The 19,575-nt window shown below is 50.4% G+C and overlaps 1 protein-coding gene across 6 annotated transcripts in view; it reads right to left on the reverse strand.

The window, feature by feature from the left end:
- LOC119451014 (DENN domain-containing protein 2D-like) overlaps positions 1–19,575 on the reverse strand; it is a 428,171-nt gene that overhangs the window by 378,448 nt on the left and 30,148 nt on the right. For all 6 annotated transcript variants that reach the window (XM_049666396.1, XM_049666395.1, XM_049666393.1 and 3 more), the window contains exons 3-4: positions 17,336–17,429; positions 12,866–12,936 (exon numbers count right to left, since the gene is read on the reverse strand). In XM_049666396.1, the coding sequence (XP_049522353.1) occupies positions 12,866–12,936; positions 17,336–17,429 (165 nt within the window). The remainder of the gene's footprint in view (positions 1–12,865; positions 12,937–17,335; positions 17,430–19,575) is intronic.

The following is a 19,575-nucleotide window of genomic DNA, read 5'->3' on the forward strand; positions in this document are numbered from 1 at the left end:
ACAAACAGAGTCGATATCGTCACCCCAGTCGACTCTACCGACCTCGCCGATCACGCCACCACAAACAATGTCGTATCTTCGACACACGCACGCCAATCCTTGGCTCCATGGAGAGTTCCCACCAAACTATCAGCGTCGGAAAACCGATTTGTGGCGCACCGTCGATCGCCGACCAGTGTGTTACCATTGTGGTGAAGCTGGACACGTCTATCGTGTTTGCCACAAATGGAACAACTATCGCGCCACCCAATACCCAAGCTCTTCTGCCAACTACTATTCTCCGTATGATGGTCGACGCGCCTACGACGCTCCTGTGAACGACCTGCCGCAAAATACGACGACTCCCCGATCACGTTCTCCTTCGCCATCACCTGCGCGCTACAATTCACCGACTCGTCGCAGTTTTGCCGACGTCACTAGGGGCAGGTCTCCTAGCCCGCGACGGGGAAACTAGACGCAGCGACCTCCGGGGGTGAGGTTGCCAGTACTCGAAGTTCGCCATATCCCCCATTATCGACGTACGACGATGTAAAGACTCCGCCGAATGCAACGACGAATACGGCGAAGACAGCGAATGCAACGACGAATACGACGGACTCAACTACGAAAGACGTAACTGACGTCGTCAGCGCCGACCTCATCATTCGCATTGACGGCCACCAAGTAGCCGCTCTTGTTGACACTGGCTCCCATTTTTCAATTATAAGCGCACAGCTCGCCGACAAACTAAGGAAGGTGAAGACGCCATGGCACGGACCCAACATACGAACCGCCGGAGGTCAGTTGATGACACCTGTTGGGAAATGTACAGCCCGACTCTTAATCACCGGTTCAACCTTCGTCGCCACCCTCGTCAATCTTTCTGAGTGTTGCAAGGAACTTATATTGGGGATGGATTTCCTGCGTGAGTATGGTGCCGTGATTAACATCCGCGACAGAAGCGTCACCTTTGCAACGAACTCGGATAATGTCACGCATGAGGAGCATCCACAACGTCGCTTACGTATAGCTGCAGACGACGTGATACTTTTGCCGCGGAGTTGCTCTCTCGTACCCGTGCACTGTGACAGCTTGCAGAATGGGACTGGAGTCGCTGAACACATCAATGCGCTAGCACTGAATTGCGGCGTATCCATTGCCAGAGCACTTATTAATGTAATCGACGGCAGCGCGGAACTCTTGCTGACGAATTTTAGTAAGGAGCATCGACACATCGTGAGAGGCACTGCTGTCGCTTATTTCGAAGAAGTAATACCGACAGAAGACTGCCACTTAGCGCAGGAGACGGCATCTACGATCCCCACAGCTGCGCCTATTGTAGACGTTAGTTCGACGTTAACGGCCGTTGAGCGAGACCGTCTTCTTGAGCTCATCAACCAGTACCAAGGCTGTTTCTCATCTGCGTCCAAAGTTGGTCAAACGCCACTTACCAAACATCGCATCATTACTGATGTCGATGCCCGACCTATTCGACAAAACCCTTATCGCGTGGCCCCAAAGGAACGCGAGGCAATCCAAAGACAAGTGAAGACGATGCTGGAAGATGGCGTTATTCGACCATCTAATAGTCCTTGGGCGTCACCTGTAGTTTTAGTGAAAAAGAAGGACGGTAGCCTGCGCTTCTGCGTAGACTATCGGAAGCTCAATCAGGTCACAAAGAAGGACGTTTACCCACTGCCACGTATTGATGATTCCTTGGACAGGTTGCGAAACGCGTGCTACTTTTCCTCAATGGACTTGAAAAGCGGTTATTGGCAGATCGAAGTGGATGAGAGAGACCGTGAGAAAACCGCCTTTGTGACGCCTGACGGACTTTACGAATTTCAGGTACTCCCCTTCGGTTTGTGTTCAGCGCCAGCCACATTTCAGCGTCTAATGGACACTGTGCTCTCTGGACTTAAATGGCAAACATGCCTGGTGTACCTGGTTGACGTGATTGTCTTTTCGGCAACGTTCGACGAACACCTACGAAGGCTGAAAACTGTTTTTGAAGCAATACGATCTGCCGGTCTCACGTTAAAGCCTGAAAAGTGCCATTTTGATTTTCAAGAGCTCCAGTTCCTCGGTCACGTCGTCAGTAACCAAGGAGTCCGACCTGATCCGGATAAAATTACTGCCGTCGCTAATTTCCCGACCCCATCCGACAAAAAGGCCGTGCGACGTTTTCTGGGACTATGTGCATATTACCGGCGATTTATTGCGAATTTCTCACGCATCGCGTGGCCGTTAACACAGCTCACCAGAGAAGATATACCTTTCACTTGGGGCGAAGACCAGCAGCGGGCATTTCACGAGCTCCGGCAACGTATGCAAGCGCCTCCCGTGCTTGCACACTTCGATGAAGACGCCGCGACGATATTGCACACAGACGCTAGTAATGTCGGTCTAGGGGCGGTGCTCGTACAATGGCAGGACGACAGCGAAAAGGTGATTGCTTACGCCAGCAGGACACTGTCCCGAGCGGAGGCTAACTACTCCACCACTGAAAAAGAATGCCTCGCAATGGTATGGGCAGTTCTGAAATTTCGTCCGTATTTGTACGGTCGGTCTTTCACCGTTATTAGCGATCACCATTCGCTCTGCTGGCTCATTAATTTGAAAGATCCTTCCGGCCGGCTCGCACGTTGGAGTCTTCGACTCCAAGAGTTCGACTTTACTGTCGCATACAAGTCAGGAAAACGGCACGCAGACGCCGACTGCCTTTCTCGGTCTCCTGTTGAGACGGCAGCACAAGACGATGACGACACAATCTTTCTGGGACTCGTGGACACTGCCGATCTTTCACGCCAGCAACGGGATGACATTGAATTGCTGCCGCTGATTGATTACCTGGAAGGACGAACCAACAGCGTGCCGAGGCTATTTACAAGAGGGCTGGGGTCATACTGCTTGCTCCGCAGCGTACTCTACAAGAAGAACTTCTCTCCTAGCGGCAGCAACTACTTACTCGTTGTTCCCTCATCGCTTCGACGTGAAATCTTACACGCCTGCCACAACGAGCCGACCGCTGGGCACTTGGGCTACACTCGCACATTGGCACGGATTCGGCAGAATTACTACTGGCCGAGACTTGCAGCCGTCGTTAAGCATTATGTTCAGACATGTCTGGATTGCCAGCGCCGCAAACCGCCTTCCGTCAAGCCAGCCGGCCTTCTGCACCCTGTTCAAGTACCTGCCACACCATTTGCACAAGTAGGCATGGATTTTCTGGGCCCCTTCCCAATGTCTACTACCGGCAACAGGTGGATAATCGTCGCCACGGATTATCTCACTAGATATGCCGAGACAAGTGCTCTGCGACGGGGAACAGCAGATGAAGCGGCGCAATTTTTTCTTCAATCCATCGTTTTAAGACATGGCGCTCCGGCAGTAGTCATCACGGACAGAGGTACTGCGTTCATGGCCAAGTTTTTGGACATCGTTCTACGTTTAAGTGGTACCGCCCACCGGAAGACCACGGCCTATCACCCTCAAACAAACGGGCTGACAGAACGACTCAACAGGACACTGGCTGACATGATAAGCATGTACGTCGATGTCGAGCACAAGAACTGGGACGAGGTTTTACCCTATGTCACCTTCGCGTACAATACGGCTCGTCAAGAGACCACTCACCAGACACCCTTCAGCCTCGTGTACGGCCGTGAGGTTACGACAACATTAGACGCAATGCTCCCTCATGAATTTGATGACAACGAGACGGGTGCTGAAGAGATCACACAGCGAGCAGAAGCAGCTAGGCAGCTTGCGCGTTGGCGAATCCACGAACAACAGGAATGTGACGCCAGACGCTACAATCTTCGGCACAGACCCGTAACATACAACATCGGCGACAAAGTGTGGGTCTGGACACCTATTCGTCGGCGTGGGCTCTCTGAAAAGCTCCTGCGCAGATACTTCGGGCCCTACATAGTTCTTCGACGCATCAGTGACGTCACCTACGAAGTCGTTCCGGATGGCTCTCACTGTTCAAAGCGCCGACGGCATTTACCCGAAGTCGTTCACGTGCTTCGTATGAAGCCGTACTATGAAGACTGACAAGACTGCACAGTTCTTTTCTTTATCGCAGTTTGCCAAGCCTCTGTCATCGGGACGATGATTTTTTTTCTATGGGGGGAGCCAATGGAACAACTATACTGCCGCGGGTATGTGCCAGTGGGGACAAGGTTGAAGCAGCGCGGGCTTTTAGGTTAAGCGTGGAGACGAAGAAGACGTTGTTGGTTTTTCTTTGCGACTGATAAAGTGTCTTTGTTGGTGCTGCTCCGCGTCCTCGTCGATCCCACGTCGTTACAATATTTATCGGCTGATAAATACACACAGATTAATAAAATACAATAATAAAAAAACACAAAACAGACTAACACACCTGAACTTAATCTAACACAATGATGAAGACAAATAAATACGAGCAGTGAACAGTAGATATAAAAATGAAACAGTGCGAGGATCAAATACACAAGAATACACCAAACACTAAAGCAAAGTTCAATAGAAATCAGAGTTCAAAAGAAAACAAATGGTGTCATACGCATGGCCGGGCAGCAGCAGCAAGTCCATAAACCGTGGAAGTCGGTGCACAAAGCTTTCCCGAAGAATGCTGGCGGTCCGATCTTGTCGAGGTGGATGCGAATTGCTGAGCTGGGTTTCCTGGGAGTCTAGATTGGACGTCTTCTCTCAAGCAGGTTGAGCTAACTTGATGCGAACTACCGTGAGCTTCGTTGCAGACGCTGGTTTGACGTCTCGTACGTCAACAAGTTCCTCGGAGTTCCGACGTGGCCAGGCGGCCCAGGCGATACTGGACGGCACTAGCCCCCCAACGGCTTCTCAGCAGCGCATAGGTTCAGCTTCTAGACTAATCAGCAGGGCCCAAAACATGCGCTCAAATAGCCTCTCCTTTCCCTAGTTCCCTAGGTAGGGAAACTGCCGCTATGTAGCGTTCTCCGAATTCAGCGCTCTTAGCTCCCAACAATCTTGGCCGCACTCTCACTATGGACGAAGTACCGCAGATTAGCCTCTCTCCCAATGTCAAGGGCCAAGGTTGAGCCCGGCACTACCACGTGGCCGTACGCGCACACTTCGGGGTCCGTAATCGGCGTGACGTGTCTGGAATCGAGATGGCAGCCCGAGCGGCCCCGACGCTTTTGACGCCCGTAATTCGGCGTGTCGATGTCGAATGCATTGTACGCTGCACAGTCAGGAGCCCACGTTTTTGACACTCGTAATTCGGCGTGTCGATGTCGAATGCATTATAGGCTGCACAGTCAGGAGCCCACGTGTTTGACGCTCGTAATTCGGCGTGTTGATGTCGAATGCATTATACGCTGCACAGTCAGGAGCCCACGTGTTTGACGCTCATAATTCGGCGTGTCGTTAATCAGCCTCCAAACCATTCGAAAATATGCCGCTCCGTGACACAGCCCCCCACTTTCAGAATATTATCACATAATATTCACTTACACGAGTGGCATTTTCGAAAACAAGAAAAAGAAGGTTGTTCCATGTATACATAACATTATACATCAAATAACATCGTGTACTAAACGAAAAAAAAAAACAAATAAACAGAGCACTACACGTCTAGGCACACAACACCAAAAATTCTCCAACTTCACTGCCGAATGACCCTATATTCTGCTCAAATAATCGGCCCCCACGTTCTCGCTTCCTTTAATGTGGGTGACCGTGAACTGATATTCCTGAAGCAGTAAGCTCCATCGTAGTACCCGGCCGTTCAGTTGTTTCGCCTGCCTGATGTAGCTGAGCGGTTGGTGGTCGGTTTGGACGAAAAAGTGAACACCATACAAGAACATGGAGAATTTCTGGACCCCCCAGACCAACGCCAGACATTCGCGTTCCACTGTGCTGTAGGCGGCCTCCCGAGGCAGTAGCTTTCGGCTGGCATAAGCTACGGGGTGGAGCTTGCCCTCATACGTTTGCATGAGCACCGCTCCCAGGCTCGTGTCTGATGCGTCTGTCCGGAGCACGAAGGGCTGCTGTAAATCCGGAAGTCGCAATATTGGGTCCTTGGAGACTTGGTGTTTCAGTTCTTGAAATGCTTCTTCGCATGCTGGTGTCCACTTGACCGAGTTGCTTTTTCCCTTCCGAGTTAATTCCGTGAGGGGAGCACTGATTTTGGCGTAGCTCGGGATAAATTCCCGGTAGTATCCGGTCAAACCAAGGAAGGAGCGTACCTGCCGCTTCGTTGACGGCCGTGGCGCAGCTTCGATCTTGTCCAGCGTCTTCCCCAATGGTTGCAATATGCCTCGTCCGACTCGATGACCCAGGAAGTCTATCTCCTCCATGCCAAACTCGCACTTACTGGGGCGTACTGTTAACCCAGCCGCCTCGATGCGCTGCAAAAGCAGCTCCAGGGAGCTCAGATGTTCTTCCCACGTTTCGGTGGCCACCAGGACATCGTCATAGTAGTGTTCCACACCCGGTACACCGTTCGCAACTTTGCGCATCAATTTCGCAAACACAGCAGGAGCTGTCTTTATTCCGAAGGGCATAAAACGGAATTGATACAGTCCAGATGTCGTCGAGAAGGCCGTCTTTGCCCTGGATTCCGCCGATAATGGGATTTGCCAGTAGCCCTTCACAAAGTCTAGTTTGGAGAAATATCTCTTCTCTCCGACTGTCGCGAAGACCGCGTCGGCCCGTGTCATGGGTTCGGAGTCGGCCACCAGAACATTGTTCAGGCGCCGAAAATCAATGCACAGCCGGTTCGTACCATCTGGCTTCTTCACCAAAATTACCGGTGAATTGTAGGGGGACTCCGATCTCTCGACAATTCAGTCTCTCCATTTCTCGCACCTCCCTTTCTACGCTGTCGCGCGTCGCGAAGGGTAGGGGGTACTGCTTCACGTGGACGGGGTTGTTTGTGGTTAGTTGCAGATTGCAGTACACACAGTCGGTTTTGCCCGGGACGTCAGAAAAGATAGGTGCGTGTTTTCTAACAACACTTTGGACCTGTCTGGTCTGTTCAGCATTTAGTTTGTCTGAGAGTTTGACGTCCTTCTCCCCTTCTGATTTCCGTAGTTCGGGGGTAGGGATACTCCCATCGTCGCCCGACTCCAGGACACCGAATGTCGCATTGCACACGTTGGCTGGACGGCAGTCTCTCTCCTCGTACTTTTTTAGCAAGTTGGCGTGGAATATTTTCCTCCCGACGGCCGTATCAATGATATAGTCGGCCTCTCCTCTCTTCTCTCTGACCTCAAAAGGACCCTTCCACTGCAGGAGCAGCTTGTTGTTGTCGGTAGGGAGCAAGATCAATACCCTGTCTCCAGGGTGAAACTGTCGTTCCTTTGCCTTGCGGTTGTAAAGTTTCGCGTATCGTGCCCCTGCCTTCTCCAACTCCTCGTGTGCTATCCGGCAAGTTTCCTCCAGTCGGTTCCGAAGGTCGAAGATATGCTGATAGGTCGTCTTTGCTTCATCGCTGAGTTCGGTATTCGTCCACAGTTCCTTTAAGATCGCCAAGGGGCCTCTCACATGTCGGCCGTATAATAATTCAAAAGGCGAAAAGCCCATACTGGCCTGGGGGACTTCCCTGTAGGCGAAAAGGAGAGGCGCGAGGTAGCGGTCCCAATCTTTTGGCTTTTCTGCGCACATGCGCTTCAACATCAACTTCAAAGTTCCGTTGAACTTTTCCACCATGCCATTGGCCATGGGATGGTACGGGGTGGTGTGGAGCTGGCGCACGGAAAGAAGCCGAGCTACTTCCTTCATTAGGTCTGACGTGAAATTCGTGCCTCGATCACTCAGCACTTCGTTGGGGACGCCAAATCGGGAGAACATCTCGACCAAGGCCTCGGCCACTCGTTCTGTCTCTATGCTGGGTAGCGCCACGGCGTCCGGATAGCGGGTTGCATAATCCATCAGGGTTAGAATGTACCTGTTCCCGTGTTTTGAGGGTGGTTGTATAGGACCCACTATGTCGATAGCCACCCGCTTGAACGGGGTTTCAATTACGGGTGTCCTTCCAATTGGGACGCGTGGCACTTTTCCCTTAGGAACTGTGCACTGGCAAATATCGCAAGAAGCGACAAACCTTTTCACATCGGCCGTGATGCCCGGCCAATAGAATTCCTCAGCAATCCGATCCTTCGTCTTCTGGGTGCCCAAGTGGCCGGCCATTATACCGTCATGTGCCGTTTTTAACACCGCGTCTCGGTGGCACTTAGGCACGACGAGCTGACGCACTGACCGTCCGTTCTTCTCCGTGTAGCGCCGATAAAGCAGCCCGTCTCTCTGTGTGAATTCAACGCTTCCCTTCTCATTTGAGCATGTCTGCTTCTGGTTGATCCTTGTGAAACACTGCTTGAGCGTCTCATCATTTCTCTGCTCGTTCCCGTACCCGTCCTCGCCTGGTAACTCTGCCGTGGCCCCAGGAACCTGGAGTTGGGAAAACCCTCTCGACTGTGCCTGCGCCTGGGCGCGGGTGATAGCTGCCGCCACGGGTTCTTGTTTGGTCTTGGCCCCACCGGCGGATTCTTCGGTCTCGTCTTTCAGATCCTCCGGAGATCTTGCGCCTTCTATATTTCCCAAAATTAGGTCATATAGCGGCTCTCGCATACAAAGCGCTGTAAGGAGGCCAGTAAAGTACGGGGTGTCGACTTGGATTCGCGCCTCGGGTAGCATCTTGGCACTTCCGTCAACCAAGTAGACGAGGCTGCTGGCACCCGTTAGCTGTTCCTCGTTCACTAGGTCACTCCTTATGATCACCGTGTTGCACCCTGTGTCTCGCAACACTGATATGTCTTTCCCTCCCAGGGTCCCCGAAACCACCGGAAGGGCCCTGGCGAGAAATTTTGGTTGCGTCGCCATTATCGCGTTGACGACGGGAACCTTATCCCCATTTCTCAGCTCGAGATATTCGTCGGGTATATGATCCTGGTGAGCCACTTCGGTGGGGGCGTAAACGCACGATGCCTGGAGTCTATTAGAGCCCTCTCGGCAGTTGTATGAACGGTGACCCTTTCCACCACACGTGTAACAGACGATAGCCGCGTTGGCCGCGGGCTTGTAGCGGCATAGTTGGGGTGGATGGTTTCCGCGATTGCAGAGGTAACACCGCGGTATCTGCGGGTGACCGGTACCCCTCTTTGCAGTTTCCTGTCTCTCGGCAACGTCGGGACCATCTTTCTTTGTTTTCCCAAGGTTTGCTCCACCCTGAGCTTCCAAGAACTGGTCTGCCAGCTCTAGCATATCCTCTAAAGATTCTGATTTCCTCTCCTTTAAGCAAAGCGACAAATTCGGACCGCAACCATGCAAAAATCGCTCTTTGATCAGCAGTGCGCGAAGGGAAGTGAACTCCGTATTGGTTTTGGACAGTTCGACCCATCTATCGAAATAATGGCTTAGCCGAGCCGCATATTGGGTTGCCGTTTCACTCCCCACAGGTTTTTCGTTATTGAACTTGTCGCGAAACCCGTCTGCTGTGAAGCGAAAACGCTTCAGGAGAGCGGTCTTCATTTTTGTGTAATCTGCTGCATCGCTCGGCGGTAATCTACCGTAAACGCTAAGCGCTTCTCCGCTTAAACAAGTTGAAAGCGCGGTCGACCACTGGCTTTCGGGCCACTTCTGACCTTTGGCGATACTCTCAAATCGCCGGATAAATGCGTCCAAATCGTCCCTTCTTTCGTCGAAGGAAACGAGAAGCCTGCTAGTATTTATCCGTAAACTGTTCTCCTCCTGTACTTCCAGGTGCTCGTTGCTAGCCCTGCTCTCGTTGCCACTTTGATTAAGCTGAATCCTTAATTGTAACAACTGTATTTCGCGCTCGTCGGCTTCCTTCGCCGCCACTCGCTCTTTCTCTTTTTCCTCTCGGGCCAACGCCCGCTCTTCTCGGGCCTGCCCCTGCTGTTCCGCAACCCATGTCTTCAGCTCGGCGCCCTCTAGGCCCAACTGTTTGCCTATTTCTACCCACTTCTCGAACTCCATTCCCTCCAAAATGCGGCTACACTACCAAAAACCGAGCACTCGCAATTCGCATGCACGTGCATTCGACACTGCACAAGAATGTGTCAGTAGCACTACTTGATAAATATCCACGATTATCGTTCTCAGTTCACCGTGCTGCCCTCGTACGGAACGTCCTGTTCGCGGACGCCAGTTTATGTCACAGCTGTTCCCGATTCGTCGTCGGCGCGAAGTCAATCGACGGGGTAGACAAGCTGGTTGGTCGTTCCGTACGCAAGCGAGCACAGTGAAAAGAGTCAGAGTCGGAAGTAAACGAAAAAAACAAGATATTTATCGGCTGATAAATACACACAGATTAATAAAATACAATAATAAAAAAACACAAAACAGACTAACACACCTGAACTTAATCTAACACAATGATGAAGACAAATAAATACGAGCAGTGAACAGTAGATATAAAAATGAAACAGTGCGAGGATCAAATACACAAGAATACACTAAACACTAAAGCAAAGTTCAATAGAAATCAGAGTTCAAAAGAAAACAAATGGTGCCATACGCATGGCCGGGCAGCAGCAGCAAGTCCATAAACCGTGGAAGTCGGTGCACAAAGCTTTCCCGAAGAATGCTGGCGGTCCGATCTTGTCGAGGTGGATGCGAATTGCTGAGCTGGGTTTCCCGGGAGTCTAGATTGGACGTCTTCTCTCAAGCAGGTTGAGCTAACTTGATGCGAACTACCGTGAGCTTCGTTGCAGACGCTGGTTTGATGTCTCGTACGTCAACAAGTTCCTCGGAGTTCCGACGTGGCCAGGCGGCCCAGGCGATACTGGACGGCACTAGCCCCCCAACGGCTTCTCAGTTGTATGAACGGTGACCCTTTCCACCACACGTGTAACAGACGATAGCCGCGTTGGCCGCGGGCTTGTAGCGGCATAGTTGGGGTGGATAGTCCGATCTCGTCGAGTTGGATGCGAATTGCTGAGCTGGGTTTCCCGGGAGTCTAGATTGGACGTCTTCTCTCAAGCAGGTTGAGCTAACTTGATGCGAACTACCGTGAGCTTCGTTGCAGATGCTGGTTTGACGTCTCGTACGTCAACAAGTTCCTCGGAGTTCCGACGTGGCCAGGCGGCCCAGGCGATACTGGACGGCACTAGCCCCCCAACGGCTTCTCAGCAGCGCATAGGTTCAGCTTCTAGACTAATCAGCAGGGCCCAAAACATGCGCTTAAATAGCCTCTCCTTTCCCTAGTTCCCTAGGTAGGGAAACTGCCGCTATGTAGCGTTCTCCGAATTCAGCGCTCTTAGCTCCCAACAATCTTGGCCGCACTCTCACTATGGACGAAGAACCGCAGATTAGCCTCTCTCCCAATGTCAAGGGCCAAGGTTGAGCCCGGCACTACCACGTGGCCGTACGCGCACACTTCGGGGTCCGTAATCGGCGTGACGTGTCTGGAATCGAGATGGCAGCCCAAGCGGCCACGACGCTTTTGACGCCCGTAATTCGGCGTGTCGATGTCGAATGCATTGTACGCTGCACAGTCAGGAGCCCACGTTTTTGACACTCGTAATTCGGCGTGTCGATGTCGAATGCATTATACGCTGCACAGTCAGGAGCCCACGTGTTTGACGCTCGTAATTCGGCGTGTCGATGTCGAATGCATTATACGCTGCACAGGCAGGAGCCCACGTGTTTGACGCTCATAATTCGGCGTGTCGTTAATCAGCGTCCAAACCATTCGAAAATATGCCGCTCCGTGACAATATTATGTAAATTACATCTACTTCAATTGTGTTTTGACAGCGTTATACTTCATAAGTGAGAAATGTTTTGCACTACAAGCTTAAATTTTGCGCGCTACGCACACCAGTTGCTTGTGCTGCCCTTCTGGTGGCGTCACTGCATAGGTTCTCCAAATACATTACAGCACACTGCCCTGTACACCATACTCTGGCACTGTGCCCAAGCCATGCCCCCATTGCTGACCAACCAGTCCCAAAGTATATTTTACCATCAGCAAAATGTGCAGATTCTGGTGTGCCACTTGCCTCCTTGGCCTGCCTTCGCTCACCGGACACAAGCGTTGTCCCAAAACTGCCATCGTGACTGGTGCCACTGACTGCAGGAAATAGGCACCAAGCGACACTGGTGCCCACTTCCTGCAATCGTACTAGACCAACTTGCACAAACATTAATCTTTACATGCATGACAAGATTGATTTCAGACAATAACGAGGTAATGTTCTGTTGCGGACTTAGCCAAGGTCTGTTGCCATTGGCTGGATGGTGCCAGCCAAGAGTCATGGGCTCAACATTTCGACAACAGTGCTCAATATTTGCTCGCTTAGAAAAGAGGCTTTAAACTGAACACACGTGTAAATGATACTTTTAAGGATCCGAAGAACCCAGCATTCGTGACAACAGATAAAAAAAAAAAGAGGAAAATTCGCAGTGATGCTAAACAGAAAGGTGCAGGTTGCTAGGGAGAATAATTTTGTAAACCACAAATTTCCGCCACAGAAATATAAAAATGAGGAATTAAATTTGTGGGATGGGAACCTAACTGCATTTATGAAACTTATATTGGGAGCAATGAAGAAAAAGTCTTTCTGGCCAAGATGCATAAAGATGGTGATCCACTGTTACTAAAAAAGGCATAATTTCAAGGTTGATTCAAAAGACTTTTTTTGATTTTCTTTGAAATCATGAAGAAATGTTGATGCTTTTCTTAGCATTCTCTGTACGTGTGATTATCTTTTCTAGATGATACTGAAACCTGATTTCCATAGAAGTCTTCTCAAACAATACTGGCTACTGTTGAAGCTTGGATGAGTCAGTAAAGACCACAGAACATGGTCTGTCTTTGAGCCAGCTGCTCTTACAGTAGGCACATTGTTAATAGCAGCGCTCAACCCTTGATGCTACATGAAAGTGAGGCACTCACCCTTTTGATGGACCTGACATAAACCAGCCTCTTCTGGACGTCTTTGATGGACACCTCGCTGCTGCTGTCCGCTGCACAAGAGGAGCCCACAATGACAGAGAAGGCATGAAGCAACCAAGTTTTTGGCAATCCAACAAGTGCAGCTATGAGTGTGCACGTTTACAACAAGTCATCAGCAAAAATCCTTTTGCCATGGCTAGTCTCACAGACTGCGGGAAAAGAGTACAGCCATTCAATGAACAACACAGACTTCTTGCTCAACACATTATCAATGAACCACACACTTGGTGAACAATTTCACTGTTCATTGCATGTTGACTACACCAAACCTATGTACAGTATAGGTTATAGTGCAGCTTATAGTGCAGGAACGGATATAATACGGTCTTTTCAGACTCCCATTACTTTTCCCATAGCACTCTATGTATACGCGTATCACTTATAGTGCAGTTGCGGGACACGAAATACCAGTTACAGTGCGGCTGCCTGGAATTTCGGCAGTCAACCTAGATGGCAAACGCTCTCCTCAAGCCACAAACACCGTATTTACTCGAATCTAACGCGTACTTTTATTGCGATAGCAATTATATGGACACTTCAACCGGATTTCTGCCATCGGCGTCGCCATCGCCGTCGTCGTCGCCGTCGCCGTCAGGTTCCCTATAGATAAAATCTTCACCGCGCGCCGTATGCCCGAGCGGAAGCGTGCGGGGACGCGCGCTATCACGGAGAGCGAACGCACTCATCTCCCACGCGCAAGCAAGGAAGCAGGAAGCCAGCGCCGGAGGGAGCGGGGGGGACTCTGCCAACAACTGCGCTCGTCGCTCGTCCGCACCGTCTCTTATCTCCCCACGGCTCTGACCTTTATGCGCCGTGCATTCGCCGCTCAGTTTCCGTTTAAGCGATAGACCGCATGTACCTTCGCCCGCTGCGGCGTATGCTTGCTGCCAGCGTTTTGACAGTCGTTGTCTGCAGTCATTCAGTGTGATCTATTCATGTTTGTTTGTGCGCGCTCACACCACGCTTGTTCATTCAGTTAGTAATAGTCGGGCCACATTTTCCAACGCACGCTACACATGCAATGCTGCCCGGATCGGCAGTGCAGCGCTACAGGTGTGTCCCTTCGCACGCGCTGCCCACGGGAAGCGCTTCTCATCAACACCACCGTTTCACAAGCGCCTTCTCGTGGTCATCGAGTCTCTCTTCATGTCGGTCTACTTACGGCGCAGCACACCTGCTTACTTAATCAGCTCATGTTTACTACAATTCACATTGCTACCAAAGCCGCTCACCTTACTTCGTATGACATTGCTGTGTTGCTATCGCATTCATTGCTTCGCCCTTAGGGCGAAACTGTGACATTTTTTTTTTCCAATAAAACAGGTCGAAAAATTGCGTGCGCGTTAGAATCGAGTACGACCCTAAATTTGCGTTACCATATAGTCGTCAGCATTTCAAAATGGCCGCCTTGCACGCGCGTCAAGCCTAGCTACTCTCGAGCCTAGCTACCGTAGCTTCCTCCATGTGCTGCAGTACACATGCTTAGGCAATAATCTACTGTCTGTCTTCACGTTCTCTGCATCTGCTCCATCAGCATGAAGTACCGAGTTCATCGTGTAAAAGGAAAGTGATCATGTGTGCGGAGACGGACGGAAACCGGGCCGCATCACGGGCGTTCGGAGAATCCGAAACTTGCGTTCGGGACTGGCGCAAACAGAAGGAGAGAATTTTCGCCAGCAAAGCAATGCGGAATGGTTTCAGTGGACCGAAGCAGGACGCAATCTGCGACGATCCACTTCGGCGATACGATCGCCTTGGCCCTATCTTGAAAGCAATCTGCGATGGGGAAAGTCCGCCGCACGCCGTGTTTTCGCCGCTTATAGGTCGCATTGAAGCGAGAGGCATGATAGCACGAAGGTCAATTCACTCGCCGAGCTTCGTCACTCGAGCGTTTTGACAAGTTCATTTCCGCGGTCAACGAACGAGATGTGTTTATGTTTGCTTGTGCGTGCATGACACCATGCTTGTTAATTTATTTAGTAGGCGAATACGGAACCTAGAGCACTGTGACAGCGATGGCAGAAATGAGCCTGGAGTGTCCATTATCCCAATAAAATAGTTGTTTTGGTTATAGTGTGGTACCGCTTATAGTGCGGATATTCGCGACTCCGGCGACTTACGTTATAAGCGGTCTACACCATATCTGCAATGCAACTGATGCCAAAACATGTAAACTTCATTCTGTTTCTGACTGAGCAGTGCCTCAGCATGCCCCATAGCTTTTTCTACACTGCAAGTAGACTATGAGCCAGAGTAGACATCTGGATAGACACTGCAATGGATTAATGAAACAAGCTCCATGATTTCTGTACTCATACCACCTGCTGCAAACAAATTGTCATCAGTGGGAAAAAGAGTACTCATTCTCAAACACCCTGGTCTGGCTCCAAACGGCAGGGCACCAATCTTCCAATCATTGCAAAGCACCTTTTTAACAGTGAAGCTGTGTAAGCTGGAGGTAATCCGGTGGTGTACGCAGAAAACCCTTCCACCTGGTGATGACGTCACGGGCGTCGCCTAGCAACAGAACGTGGGCCACCTCCTTGGCCCAGCTGCACCTCCTTGGCCCAGCTGCACCGCCACCTCCTCACCCCGCCGCCACTCCCGCCACAGCGCCACCTAGCGACGCATTGCCTAACCTCCACAGCAGCGCCGCTTGCTCCTCCACCGCAGCTCTGCCTAGCTTCACCCCACAGCCGCGCGGGAGCAAAGCTAGGCAATGACCTCACTCCAGAGTATATAGTTCCACATCGCCAAGGCGCGGAGACACACTTTGCCTCGTGAGGTTACCTGCCAAGCCGCCACCAGAGGCATCGGCTGCAGCGACGGACACCGGGCACGACCGCGGGGAAACGCGGTCGGTGTCCGGCAGCAGCTCTACACGTCCCACTACTTAAGAGAAGTGAAATTTGTGGGAATCCTCGGGTCCCATAACCGCCGCACGGGCAGCGAACGTCGCGTCAAGCGCATGCGTGACAGGGAGAGTTGGGAGAGGGGAAGCTTTCCTTCCGCGGGCGGCGCGCGGGAATCGCAAGCGCTATCAGCGCCACCGGGTGGGTCACGTGAGATCCCGCTGATATCGCCCGGGTCTCTTTGGTCTCCAGCAAGCGGCAAGTCTCAGCCGTCGCTCCTGTATTCCCGCACGTGGTTAGTCAACCGCGTTCTTGCCGCGGCAAACGCCGCGGCCCCCCGTATTCCCCAGTTGGTAAGTCGGAAGCCCTTCTTTACCTAGTGTATTATTCTCTTTAAGGGAACCCTCAGCGATGTCAACTATAGCTAGCTGGCCTGCTCGAAGTGTTAGTTGCAGTCATAATAAATGCTTTCCGAGTGTACACGTGGTTGTCGTCTATTGTTTCCTCGAGCTTGTACCGGACCGCGGTTGATGCGCAGGCATGCGCCAACCGCGGGGCTCGGTGTGTCGAGGCAGAGGGCCGTTGGCATCCCCCCATATCCTGACAAATTCTACACTGGAATGATGAGCGACAACGGAGCCAATGTGGAAGAAGACTACGACGAATGCGGGAGCAATGGCACCGAAGGGCGCCAACGTGCCAGCTGTGGAAGAAGATGAAGACGCTCGAGAGAGAACCAAGTGAAAGCGAATGAAAAGCCAACTTAAAGCTGGGGAAGGGCCGCCAGCTACTTCGCAGCACTAGTGTGAAGCTGCCCCCATTTTTTTTTATTTCACTCTTTGCCCTTCTACAAAGTTAAGCTGCATCGCCTCTTTAATTGGGAATTGCAAAGTGCACATAGGGCCGAGCTAACATGAAATTCACAGCGTCATGACTGCTCACTGTATTCCAATATTGTTGATAAAGGTAACATCATAAAGAACTGTACTTGTTTCTAATTGAAATGTTTTCATGTCAGTCCCCTCCGTTTTTTTAGTGCAACCTGGTTATAATGACGGAATTTTCTTGGCAATTGAATATTTTTGCAAGTGGGTTCGACTGTTTTCTTTTGAAACACTAAGGCACAAAGACACAGTTAGCCCAACTTTTTGTTGTATGGCAGAGATCCAATGCTGCCATTGGACATGGTCTACAGTCACCGAGAACCAGACAAAAAAAAGGAGAGTTCAACTACCGTGCACTGGAGTGCTAACGGCTGCAAAGAGCTCGCAGTTCATGACGTGAATGTCACACAGTTTCCTTAGCTACAGTACGGCAGAGATAGCAAGGAAGGAATGTTGTATGTGGACACTAGTCGAAGCAAAGAGAGAGCTTGCCCCCTGGCAACGGTGAAGCAGTGTGTCAATTTTTAAAATTTCCTCTAACAATGAACCAATCCGAAAAATTTGTGCGGTAAAATGGCACTTGAGAATTTCCCGGGTACAATTGAAATTTCTGGAGGGGCACACAAGGCATGGGAGCAAAAACTACTCTCAACATGAGCGCACATGCGACTCACCCTGCTGTGTGTCGCCATCGGCGGCGTCTCGCTTGTGCTTCTGGGAGAGCTGCTGCCGGGCCAGCGTGAAGGACTGCCGGATGGCATCTCTGATCTGCACATCATCCAGACACCTTGCAAGGAGAGCAGCACAAGCACACACACAGCTCTTTGCAAACCCCTACAGAGCCAGGCATCCAGTGAGGGCAACTGTCAAGCCTTGCACGACAAGCATTCCAGACTGGCTAAGCCTCACTTTGAACACCATGTCAGCTTTGACTACCAAGTTTCAATGACAAGAGTTACAACAGCATCAGCTGCTTGTTTTGGGTGAGTTGGTTCATACTGAATAATGTAGGTACAGTGCAACAATTTTTGGAAGGAAACAAAGTGACAGGAAAGAACGCTGACTTTTAAGTGGGTTTATTGAAGAGTTGTTTTATGCTTTCCTTTGACTGAGCGTTGCACAAGCTCTTGGTGCATGTTATCAACCTATCTTTGGTCCTACTAGCCAATTCCTACAACTAATAGAGGCGTGCGAATATTCAAAACTTTCGAATAACATCTCGAATAGTATCCTATTTGATTCTTGAGGCCGAATCACGAGATCAAATCAAATAGTATCCTATTCAATTCAGTCTTTGAATCGAATAGTCACTACTTGTAAATGAGAATAATTTTCGAATACTTTATCAGAACGTCAACTGCACCCAAATAAACATAAAAATGGAGCATAATTAGGGTAAATTATCACCCTGCAGACATGGTATAGACATAAAGCATGAGACCTTGAGTGGGCTACATCACTTTGGTAGTCACACTAATATACAGGCTGTACAGCGATCATTTGCACTCTTTGAAGAACCCTGTGCAACTTGTTTGCTTCTAATGCTCCATTTGTGCTTTTCATTAATGCTTCATAATGCATTACGTAATGACAGAAACATGCTCACTAAAGGGATGTGAACATCGTTTTATATTAATTGTGATAACGGCTGTTCATTATTTGAAAAGTATTCAATATTTGTTTCGATCTGTATTCGATTCAGTTTCAAAAACCACTACTTGCATACCCCTAACTAAAGCCTCGACACTGACCTTTGAGAGAGAAACTTCATTTGAAAAATGGCAAAGGGGATAAAAGGGGGAAGCTTGATGGGTGGGGCCCTTCGTCCAAGGCTCCATTGGCCTGGTGCAGACCTAGGAGTGCACGTTGCACTCCCACGGGTTTGCATAGGTCCCTATATGCCTCAAAGCTTTCTCCATCTCAGCAGGAAAAGCATGTTTCCACCAATGGAAACAGCCTTGGCACAGGGCTCACCATTGCGCAGTCACAAGCTGGACGGCACATGGTGTTCGCGTCAGGCACTTGCCCTTTCCATCCACAAACATGGGGGCATCCATAGAAGGAATGGCTTGAGAGCTGATCACTTCCTCAGAAGCAACATTTAACATTAGTAAACTACAAATGATTATGTAAGCAGTCATTTTCTTTCACATTATATAAATGACCAAGACAAATTACTGCTATTCTTAGTTCAGTTGTCAATTTTACGAACTTGAGCATAAAACAGCAAGCTGTCAATACTGTTCACCTAGTGGATGAAAAATAATCTGCATTTTGAAGGTAATCATTACAAGCCAACTGATATTCTCATTTATTCAAATTAATACTCGGGATAGATATTAGCAACAAAATGCATGTTAGCACAACATTTGGTTTGCTGTTAATCTTGATTTTATCACAGCTGCAGTGGCACTGCAAGCACCGCTTCGGAATCTCTGAAGCCCTCCCCCAATGCCGTCTTCCCCTCTCGTATCTCCTGTAATTGCCTGCATGGCACAGCGCACCAGTGTTCGGTGTAGTGGCACAATGGTGCGAGAGATGACGCTGGTGTAGCGCTGCTAATGCCACCTGGCGGCAAAATTATTCGGGCCCACAAAAGGGAGTAGCCTCTCTCTCGGGCTTGGGGTAGGCGAGCTGCACGGGCGTTTCACGTGTGTGCCGACCCGCTATGCAGGACCGTCCCGAGAAAGACTTCAGAGCACGGCACCAGGATGGATGAACTCGATCGTTTTAGCGCGACACTGTTCACATGACTGTGCACGTGAACAATTAGGCGTTGGTGCCCAGCATGGGGGTGAACATATTCGTCGCTATCCTGTTGAGGTGAGTCGCACTTTCTCGATTCGTCAGCACCCGTCGGCACGTTCTATAGGTTGGGCTTTGGGTAGCTGGCACTGATGTAGGAAAGGTGCAA

Source organism: Dermacentor silvarum, chromosome 4, assembly GCF_013339745.2.
Source record: "Dermacentor silvarum isolate Dsil-2018 chromosome 4, BIME_Dsil_1.4, whole genome shotgun sequence".
In the NCBI taxonomy this organism is placed as follows: domain Eukaryota; kingdom Metazoa; phylum Arthropoda; class Arachnida; order Ixodida; family Ixodidae; genus Dermacentor; species Dermacentor silvarum.